Source organism: Orycteropus afer, unplaced genomic scaffold (assembly GCF_000298275.1).
Source record: "Orycteropus afer afer isolate SDZICR_OR568_19922 unplaced genomic scaffold, OryAfe1.0 scaffold00647, whole genome shotgun sequence".
Taxonomy (NCBI): Eukaryota; Metazoa; Chordata; class Mammalia; order Tubulidentata; family Orycteropodidae; genus Orycteropus; species Orycteropus afer.
The window spans coordinates 1,166,541-1,177,753 of record NW_006922234.1 but is presented as its reverse complement, the minus strand read 5'-3'; the positions used below and the strand labels follow the sequence as shown (position 1 = coordinate 1,177,753).

The following is an 11,213-nucleotide window of genomic DNA, read 5'->3' as shown; positions in this document are numbered from 1 at the left end:
AAGGCAGGGTTTCTGTCAATCGTGAGAAAGGGCTGTCAGGCCTCCCCAGGTAGAGGTGCATGATACAGACTGGCGTGCACGGCAAGTCACTTCTCAGCCCTGGGCTCCCAAAACACCAGCCCAAACATCTGAGGCTCCTGACCCGGCTCTGTTCCTTCCGAGTGAAACGCTACCAGACCGAGTGTCCGTGCAAGTGTCACCAGCGTAGTCCCCCGTGAAGCAGAAACTAGCGTGCGCACACATGCACTGTAATGAAACAGGCGTGTCCCAGCACACACCACAGGCGCTACAATGCTCTAGATTCTGGGCTTCCGTTCCAACTGGGAAATTCTTAACCTGGGAGAGATACCTCGTGTGCCGGTGGAAGCCCAAGAAGTGACAGGGTCTTTGGCATTTTAACAGCAAGTTTTTATTGCTTTGAGGGTTTCCCTAGAGTAGGCATCCTGTGGCACAGGGTTCCTTCGTCTCGGAAGTTGCTGTTCCCAGCGTAACGGAAGGGGAAGGAGTGCAGGCTTTGAAATCCAGACCAATGGGGCTGCGTCAAGGAAATCCAATCCACCAGCCCTTCTGGGGCCTGAGCTAGAATGAATCCTACTGGCCTAACTAGGGGGACTGCAGAGAGCTGGAAGCTGACAGGAAAGCAAGGTGGAGTGGCCGTTTGTCTTAGAGCAAAGAGACCGGATGCTCCACACGTAGGAGAGGGCACACTGGTTTGCTAACTGCAAGCTTAGTACACCCAGGAGACAGGCACCCACTGGGGAGAGCTGCACGCCTGCTCGAAGGCTGCTTGTAATTTCTTCAGGATTTCGTCGACGCCGTTATTGACCAGCGAGAGGTCAAAGTAGTGCGCGTACTGGCTGCGGATGGCCTCGGAGTCCTTCTGCAGTTGCTGCAGGGCTTCCGTCTGCAGAGAATGGAAGAGGGACAGGAGTGTGATGAAATAGGGCTTCCTGGGGAGCCAGGCGGCTGCAAAGGGGCTGCACTTCGTGGTGCGGCACCCCACGCCTTCTGAAGGTGAGGTCTGGGACAAAGGGAAATGCCAAATTAGCAGGGGCAGAGCTAAATGCTTTCTGGGCGAGAACTGAAGCCGTGGCCTTGTCTGAAGGTTGCTGGCTGTCCATCAGAGGCTGCTCCTGCCACTGGGTCATTTGTTTTACTTGGCAAAATGAGGAGTGCATTCTCACTGGGACCCAGTAATCCTACTTGGGGCAGTGTGTCCTCCGGATTGCAGCTGAAATACTGTTTATGATAGGAGGTTTGAAAACAGCCCCGATGAACACATTCTGACACACACAGCTGTTTGAAAAGCAAAAAGACTGAGGAAGTGCTGTGCACGCTGACGGGCTGCATAATCTGCATGTGGCTCGAAAAAAAAACCTATTTGGAGGATACATTACAAACTGAACAGGGATTCCTTGGGTAGGGTTGGGGTGGGGCCGCTAGGAGCTGGGTAGTGGGGGGCGTTCCTTTCCTATGTTGTTCATGACCTTCTACCGCAGACCTGGGCCCCTCTCCCTCCCTCCCTCCCTCCCTCCCCTCTGTGCTCCCCCAGCTCCCTCTGCTCCTTCCACCCAAGTGCTCATCACACCAAAGCGTCAGGATTTGACGCCTTGGCCATCTCTGCCACTGGACACCAAGCACCCCCAGAACAATGACTGTCCACCTTTGGCTGTTTGGCCTTAGAGGCTGTTTGGCCTTAGAGGAAGGAGGACAGCAGTAGCAAGGAGGCTCATGGGAAACATGGCCACAAGCGAGAGCTGAGCCCCAACCGCAACACTGCCTCCTGCCCACCTGAGTGTCCCGGTCGGTTGGTGCTATGAACACAATGAAAGGTGAGAGCTCTGCTGTGCGAACAATCTTCAGGGTCTGGAAACAGGAAGGCGGACAAAGACTGAGCTATCAGCCCTTCGAACCAGCAGCCCGACTTCATCAATCCCTACTACTGTCCAGAATTTCTACTCCTACTGTTGTTACTCCAGGCTGATCCCCTAAAAGTACGTTAAGCAACCCTGAGCTCCCCGAAGATTCCCACAGGCTTTGCCTTCCAGCCTCCCTCCCAACCCCACCCCACCCCACCTCTTCTGCCTACTAACCTGGGGCTCGATGTCAAGGATGGCGATTTTGCCCTGCTGGTGAATCCGGTGCACTGTTTCAAACTTGGTCCCAAACATGTTGCCCTGGTAGCTGCCAAACTGCAGGAACTCATTGGCAGAGATGCTCTTTGTCATCTCCTCAGTGGAGATGAAGTGGTAATCCTTCCCGTCCTCCTCACTCTTCCTGGGTGGCCGTGTGGTATCTGCGTATGAGAACCCAAAATGCCCTGACTCACCTGGGTCCTCACCGGCTTGCACCATGGTTGTACTGACAACCGAGCTGCCTCTGATGAAGAGAGTTGATGAGAGGGTTTAGCCCACAGGATGCTGAAAGCCTAACGACTGGAGGTGATACAGCCCAGGAAATCCATCTTCAACTATTCTTAAAAGGCACAGCATTTTCTATTCCTTAGAAAGTCGCCCTTTATGTAAAATAAGCCCCAGCCATTGTAGCTAGAGAGAAACAATGTACTCCCAACCTCTCCTTCCTTCTAGACCTTTTCATCGCCACTGAACATCTCCTTTGGCTTCTGCATCAACTCGTTTCTCTCAATGGGCTCCCTTCCCCTCAATCGCTAAGCACCCTCGAATCTCCTTCCCCGTTAAACCACCACCCTCCTTAGGCCTCGCCATGCTCTCGTGCTCCCTTCTCACTCAAGCTTCCTGAACGAGGGCCCTGTATTGGTGCTTCCTACTCCTCCACTGACCCCTCAGCCCAAGGGCAGCTGCCTTCTGCTCGTCCCATGCCAGACACTCCTCTCAGGGAGCCATGAGTCAAAGAGCACAATGGAAAATAAAAGAATCAAAAATCAGGAATCTTAACCAGGCTTTAGAAAGCCGTTTTCTACAGAGATGAGCAAAATCTTTCTGGGAGTATATATAAGTGTGTGACAAGAATTCACTCCTGGGAAGGGAGCCATAACCTGTTGCCCACCTGCTCACGGGGCCTCTTTTGTTCTGCATCTAGGACTGCAAAGGCGCAACAGCCTGTCCTAAGTGTAGCTTTGGCTGAGACGTTTCATGAAAGTCAGAGGCAGCCTAAATCCCAAAGGGCAGGATGAGAACCGAGTGACCCCAGGGCCTCCGGTCCATGCCCTGCGAAGTCGTCCTCAACAGCAGGTCAAACAGTCAGTACGGGAATGGGAGCAATGTTTCCAACATAAAGTGAAATGAAAACCAATATGCACAAAATGTGAATAATATATGACTTAAGTTTCTAAACAGGATAAAAATATGTTTCCTATAGCTTCTAAGGAGCTCTGGTAGCATAGTGCCTAAGGCACTTGACTGCTAACCAGAAGGCTGGTGGTTCAAACCCACCGGCCATTCCTCGGAAGGAAGATGGGGCAATCTACTTCCGTAGTGATACTGCCTCGGAAACCCAAGGAGGGGTCGCTATGGCTCGGGTCCGACTCCACGGCACATAACAACAACAACATAGCTTCTACGGGGAAATAGCATGGAAGAGGATGAGGAAGCACTGTTTTGTTACTTGGAGCGAGTACAGGTAAAAATGACTACCTGCTTATCTTTCTAGCTTTTGTTGTTTTAGAATCAAACATTTAAAGTAAGGTATCAAAAAATCGACCGCTACAGTATGTCGGACTGAGTGGGGCAGTGCACACGATCAAGTGCACGCGGAGCAGGCACCTCGTCCAGCACGGCAGGAGCTACTTACGTGGGGCAGGGTACATGAACTTCTCTGGATTCTGGCTGAGCAGGGCATTCTTAATGTGGCTGCGACCCACCCCAGCGGCTCCTGTGAAGGGAGAGAGAGCAACCAGGCTGAGAGGGTTCTGATGAAGACTGCCATCTGCCTCGGAAAAGAGAAGGGCACGGGAGCAGGAATGGGGCTGCCATACAGATTCAGAGCTTTGCTGCTTTTTTCACAACTGTTAAAAGAGCTTCTTGGGGCTAAGTCAGGACTCAGAATATAACTCATTTCGACAGAGGAGCCAGTTAATGAGGAGTTTTCTACACATTTTGTTAAGTGTATCAGTTTTCTGAGCTCTCTGAAATCAACAGACCCCGAAGAGTCTTTATACTCTAGTGGGATCCAAGAGACCTCACTTCTTTTCTTCCTCACTGCCGTTTTTTTTTTTTTTTTTTTTTAATTTCCAAGCAGCCAGGAAAACAAGGACAAAAATGTTCTCTTGAATTAGCAAAGCAGCATGGGGGCAATGAGACGGTACCTATCAGAACCAGGGTCTTCCTCTTGAAAGCAGGGAGTCGAACAACTTCTTCATAGGAAACAACGTCCAACTGGTCAAAAACTAGAGACAAAGAGAACCAAGCCCCGTTCACTCCTTGCTGGAGGCCCCCTTTCTGTCTCTATGAGACATGCCCAGGTCCCTTCCAAGCCCCTTTCCAAGTATAACCCACTGCTGACCTTCAGAAACAGTAGAAAAATCAAACAACCAGAACTCAGGTGCATTAAACCCTCAAATACAACTCTCTGGGAACATGAGCAAATTATGTTGTGCACACTGTTTCACCACACGGAAGGTGTAACTATCAAGCCAGCCAGGGCTGACAGCGGAAGATGCTCAGAGACTAGGGTTGATCAACGGTGTATAAGAAACACGACAACGTACAGTAGTCATCACCTAGAATTTTCAACCAAGAGGTGGTCTTCGGTGTCTAGAGTTGCAGTGACAAATACCGTAAGCGATGGCTTTCACAAACAAAATTTCTTCTCTCAAAGTATAAGATGATAGAAGCTCAAATTCAGAGCTCCAGCACTAGGGGAAGGTTTTCTCTCACTGTTGGCTCTGGGGCCCCCACATATCCATGTCCTGGCAACAAGCAAAATGCTTTCACCCAATCATACAATGGCAAAAATCTTAAGTCAACTCCAAGTGCAAGTTCCATCCTGGGGCACAGTTCCTCTTCATCTGTGAATCCAGAAGACAAGTCACCTTCTTCTGAAGTATGACAGAGACACAAGCACAAGGCAGATGTTGCCATTACAAATGGGAGAAACTGGAGGGAAAAAAGGCTAACGAGTACCAAGCAAGTCCCAAACCCAGCACAACAGTTTACATTAGCTCTCAAGGTTTCAAATAATCCCCCATTCACTGAGACCATCTAGGCAGTGGCCCTGCCCGCCACTTTTGGGGTGTTGGCCAGGCTCTCCGGATTGCAGTTACAGGCCACTCGGCCCTAGACATCAAGAATGCGGCCCAGGCCCACTGGAATGACAAGCCTGCTCTTTCAGCTTTGGGTAGCTCCATTCTCCTAGTCCATCTTGGGTCCTGTTCTTCTGCCCCTTGCCATGGCAAAAGGACTCAGCTTTGGCCAGCAGATGCGGCCCCACTCCCTGGCAGTCATGAATGGCAGCCCCACACTCTGGAACCAAGTTGATGAAGATCTTACTCTTTGAAACCTACGAAGCTGGGGCCTCAATCTTTGGAGACCCCAGAGGTCGTGGCCCCATTCTGCTTTCCATGCTCCTTGTGTCTTCAGTTTCTGCTGCCTGGTTCCTTGGCTCCTTGGCCCCTCAAGGCTCTGGGGCTGGCCCAGCGTCTGCCTTGCTCAGGAAAGTGGTGCAAAGCTATGTAGGTCTATAGATAGATAAGTGCCCACAGGCACCCCGTTCTGCCAGTAAGCTTCCTGCCCAAAGATGCCCCGCTCTCTCACTCTGTGCCCATCTCCTGGTTCTGCTGCGTCCACCCTCCAGTGTTACAGCTCCACTCACTTCTTTCTGAGCCCTGACCAGAACTGCCTTTGAAGTCCACAATTCCACCAACACTCTTCAAGGGAATCTAGGCTTTTCCTATTAAACCAAACCTTAAAACTCTTCCAGGCTCAACCCACTTCCCAGTTCCAAAACTGCTTCCGCATTCCAGGTATCTGTTTGAGCGGCTCCTCACTCCCGGCACTAACTTCTGCCTCAGTTCCCTAGTGCTGCTGTAACTGAGATACCACAAGCGGATGGCTTTAACAAACAGAAATGTGTTCTCAGACGGTTCAGGAGGCTAGAAATCCAAATTCAAGGTGCCAGGTCTAGGGAAAGGTTTTCTCTCTCTGTCTAGGAGAAGGTTCTTGTGTCCTTCCAAGATCTGTGGGCTTGGCATTCCTTAGTGATCTACACATACGTAAGTCTTAATATCAAACTTCCCCTGGTTTAGGAGGTTCTCAGCACAAATGCACTCTACTCCCGACTCTTCTGTCTTGGTATGACTCCCTGCCATCGACTCGGATCTGACTCATAGCGACCCCTCCTTGGGTTTCCAAGGTGGTATCATTACAGAAGTAGATTGCCCAACCTTCCTTCTGAGGAGTGGCTGGTGGGTTTGAACAGCCAGCCGTCTGGTTAGCAGTCAAGTGCCTTAGGCACTACGCCACCAGAGCTCCCTAATGTCCACTAATGCCATTGTATCCCCTTTGGGAAGCAATACACCACCACAGCTAATTGTTGTTATGTGCCGTCGAGTCAAACCCGACTCATAGCGACCCCTTCTTGGGTTTCCGAGGCAGTATGACTACGGAAGTAGGATTGCCCAACCTTCCTTCCGAGGAGTGGCTGGTGGGTTTGAACCGCCAGCTGTCTGGTTAGCAGGCAAGTGTCTTAGCCACTATGCCACAGCTAATAGGTCCCTTTTTCTCTGCTCACTTCTCTCCCTTTGTCTCTCGTAAGATAAAGGGCAGATAAAGGGTGCTGCAGGCCATGCACCTCACCTCAGGGAAGCTCCCCTTACATCAGATTAGGGCTGTGACCTGAGGAAGAGGGTGGATCCCACACTAATCCCCTTACTCTGACTGGCCTGATCACATCAGATCCCATTATGGGGGTCATTACATCATTACGTAACTGCCAAACCACTGAGAATCCTGCCTAGTCAAGTTGACACATATTTTTAGGGGATACAATTCAATCCATGACAGATAGTATATGACAAAAATAAATAAGCAGTTTGATTTCCATAGGCTACCCACTGATTTTTATTTTAGCAACTGAATTCTAAATGCTAGGAATCCTTTCTTGATCTCTGACTGCTACTACCTACCACATGTACATAGCACCCTGTTGTGTTATGGATATAATACCCTCTCTAATCTATCTTTTTTCTACTCTAAAAAAAAACCAAAAACCAAATCTATTGCCATCAAGTTGATTCCAACTCAAGAGTGACCCAGAATTGCCCCATAGGCTATAAATCTTTACAGAAGCAGACTGCCTGCCTCATCGTTGCCCCACAGAGCGGCTGCTGGGTTTGAACCACCCACCTCTGGGTTAACAGCCGCACCACCAGAGCTCCTTTCTTTCCTCTAAGACACTATTAATTTTAAAACATTTTGTAGCAATTTTTCAGGGTGAAAAACACTATCACAATACATGTACATATCAATTTGAAGACACATTCTGATTTTGGGGATGTTACAAAGTAGAGAAAATGGAACTTGTTGTTGTTGTTAGGTGCCATCGAGTCACCTCCGACTCATAGCGACCCCACGCACAGCAGAACAAAACACCGCCCAATCCTGCACCAGCTCCGCAATCCTTGCTGTACTTGAGCCCAACGTCGCAGCCACTTGTCAATCCATCTCATTGAGGGCCTTCCCCTCCTTTGTCGACCCTCCACCTTACCAACCATGACATCCTTCTCCAGGGAATGGTCCGTCCCTCTTGACAACATGACCAAAGTAGGTGAGACGAAGAAATGGAACTTAGCATGAAGGCAATATGCTAGTTAGAACTCTTTAAAACAGCTATTCTCTATTTTCCCAAACTAACTGTTTCCCCTGGCATCAGTTCTTCCGATGGAGCTTTGCCCTAATGCGTGGTAACTTTTGTTATCTTATGCTTACAAACTAGGCTCGATAGGCCGTTAGCTGGGCTTGATTCCCTAGCATGTGTGAGACATGACTGACTGCACCCTCAACAGGGCGGGCAGCTGACAACCCCAGGCTGTGGACTGGGTGATCAGGAGCTTCCCTTCAGAAGGAACCTTGGCTTCTAGGCATGGGGGTGGGGTAGAGGGGCTCTGTGCTGCTTGAAGCACTTGAAATGGCCTGAGATACCATTTAGCTTCTCCCCACTGCAAACCCCCACTACAGTAAAAGAGCAGCACTTACAGTTTTCTCAGGGGGCAGTAGCCATAGCCTGCTTTTTGGAAAACTGGAACTGGCACAGCTGTTTTGCAACATTTGAATTTTGGCTCATTCCTGCCCATGCTATTTCTTATCTTTTATTTTGGTCGAATCTTGCAAAGGGAACTCTTGTGAGCTTGGTCAGCCATGGTGAACCCTAATTCCAACTCTCCTGGTATTTGTGACATCGCCTTGCTTTTATCATCCTGCCCTTCCGATCAGTTCTTCTTGGTTGTCCTCATGGGTTTCCCCCAATTACCCTGATGTGTTGGCTTAGTCCTTGTGGGCGTTGTAGTTCATCGTTCTGACTTCACATCGATGTCGGTGCCTCAAGCTTGATAACCTTTCACAGTGAGTGCTAGGTTACGGAAAAAGGGGATCATCCTACACAATGGCCAAAAAATAACAGGAAGGTTTCAGTATTTTTTAAAATGAAAAATCGAAGGAAAATTAGAGAAAAGTGGGACAGGGTGGGAATGGAGAGAGAATGTACACTTGTTGATTATGTACTGTACATCAGACAATGTGCTGCTGTTGTTGTTATGTGCCGTCGAGTCGGACCCGACTCCTAGCGACCCTTCCTTGGGTTTCTGAGGCAGTATCACTACGGAAGTAGATTGCCCAGTCTTCCTTCTGAGGAGTGGCTGGTGGGTTTGAACCACCAGCCTTCTGGTTAGCAGTCAAGTGCCTTAGGCACTATGCTACCAGAGCTCCCAGACAATGTGCTAGGTGCTTAATAATCTTTTTTCTACTTAATGTTTATAAGACTAAGTGGTGGGCAGTATAATCGGCATGTTACAAAAGTTAAGCGGCTTGTTCCCTCCACAGAGGCAGCTCCCAGTCTAGCAGCAAGAGCAACAAGAAGCAAACACACAAACAAACATTGAGATGATCATACATCTTGTTCTTCCCCCACTGCCACAGAGCACATCAAACCCCCGCTGAAAACCCATAAAACTCCTCAACTGCTACCCAGAGACTGCATTTTACAATCTCAAACCCTAAAAAATGGCATCAAGGCTCCCTATGATCTTGCCTGGGTTCTCACCCCACTTCCCCTCTCCTGCCACTGACACTCCAGCCATGTCCACTTCCCGGTTATGCAATTACAGGCTTCTGCAACTGGCTCCAACAGAGGGAGGCACTTAGGAAGTGACAGCTGAATGACAGATTATTATTCATTTGGTAATCTGAAATCATATAATTTTAGTATGTTGTATTTCCAACCATGGTAGGCAAAAGAACAAATCCAGAATTAGCTTGCAAGAAAACACACTATTCTCTGGGGATGCCCAAACCTTGCAGCTGGGTTATGACAAACTGAACAAGTGAGCGTGTGAAATGCTGTTTCTTGTTGTACACAAATTTAATGACAGAAAAAAGGCAATCATGCCAACAGACAACCTGTAAGAAAGAGAAAATGCACGAACACAGCAGTGTCGACAGTCCAAAATGATCCAATGAGGAATCACATTGAGAGAAAGACCCAAAACACTCTATTAAGGACCAAGCACAGACACTGTGAAATCTGAAACACGGATGTCCAGGTTCAGCAGATTCTCGACATGCCAGAGCAGCGCTTTCTGACACCTATGCAAGCAATTTCCCGGATTCTCAACTACTGGTGTGCCAGACAGCTTGTCCTGCAAAATGGCAGGAAGTAGAAATTACTTTCTAGATGATACATCGCAAGGAATACTGTACCCATGGGCAGTACTGTCCTTTTTCTGCTGGTTAAAGACACCGGAAAACACACTACATGCTTGCTGCCAGGAGCCTGGACAGAGAAGATGCTTGGAATGCTTACTTGAGCTGTGCTTTGCCAGATACTTGTCTTTGTACTTCTTTTTCTTCCCAAAGGGACTGCAACTTGGGGCTTCACTTGGAGCCGACTGAGCCATACTCGCCACTCGCCTAGTAGGACAAAGACAACAATTACCAGAGGTTCCTCAGTGTTAGAGGCAGGTTAGATCCTCAAGGTCTTCTCTCTGGCCTGTGACCACAGCTCTGGGACCCTCTTTCTTTTGGACACTAAATATCTAGGTCTGATCACCTTCTTCCCTTCCATACGAGACACTTGTGAAACCAAACTCAATTTCTCACAGTCTCCACCCTCATGTCCCAGAAGCAAACATTAAGTCAAATGAGAATTTCTCGGCTACTGACTAGAATGAAAGCAGAAAAGGGGTCCACCGTTAGCCATGACCACGTCTGCCACTCGTCTGTCAGTCTGCCAGACTGTGGTGGCTCACATGTAGCTGTGAGGCTGGAGGCTATGCCACCAGTATTTCAAATACCAGCAGTGTCATCCCTGGTAGATGGGTTTAAGCCAAGCTTCCAGACTAAGACAGACTGGAAAGAAGGAAAGAACCATCCACTTCTGAGCAAAATGGGACTGCGAAAACCTTAAGAATAACAGCAGAAAGTTTTCTGATATAATGTTGGAAGATGAGCCCCCAGGTCACAAGGCACTCAAAATACAACAGGGGAAGAGCTTCCTCCTCAAAGTAGAGTCAACCTTAATGACGTGGATGGAGTGAAAAGCAAAAAAAAAGATCTTCCTTTGCTGAGGGGACATGACTCAAAATGGGAATAAACAGCTGAAATATCCATCAATAATCGGAACGTGAAATGTATGAAGTACGAATGCAGGAAAATTGGAAGTTATCAAAATTGAAAGGGACACTTGAAGATAGATATCCTAGGCATTAGTGAGCTGAAATGGACTTGTATTGTCCATGTTGTATCAGACAATCATATGGTCTACTATGCCAGGAATGACAAATTGAAGAAGAACAGTATGACATTCATTGTCACAAAGAATGTATCAAACTCTATCCTGAAATGCAATGCTGTCAGTGATAGGAAAATATCCATACTCCTACAAGGAAGACCAGTTAATACTACTACTATTCAAATGTACAGACAACCACGAAATCCAAAGACAAGGAAATTGAAGATTTTTACCAACTTCTGCAGTCTGAAATTGAGCAAATGTGAAATCAAGATGCATCGATAATTACTAGT

At 48.3% G+C, this 11,213-nt stretch overlaps 1 protein-coding gene across 1 annotated transcript in view; it reads right to left on the bottom strand.

Moving 5' to 3' along the window:
* Positions 1–727: 727 nt before the first annotated feature.
* Positions 728–11,213, bottom strand: part of MPP1 (membrane palmitoylated protein 1) — a 29,185-nt gene continuing 18,699 nt past the window's right edge. The window contains 6 exon segments of the mRNA XM_042783082.1: positions 728–904; positions 1,792–1,866; positions 2,094–2,296; positions 3,772–3,852; positions 4,286–4,366; positions 9,994–10,100. Coding sequence (XP_042639016.1) covers positions 728–904; positions 1,792–1,866; positions 2,094–2,296; positions 3,772–3,852; positions 4,286–4,366; positions 9,994–10,100 — 724 coding nt within the window.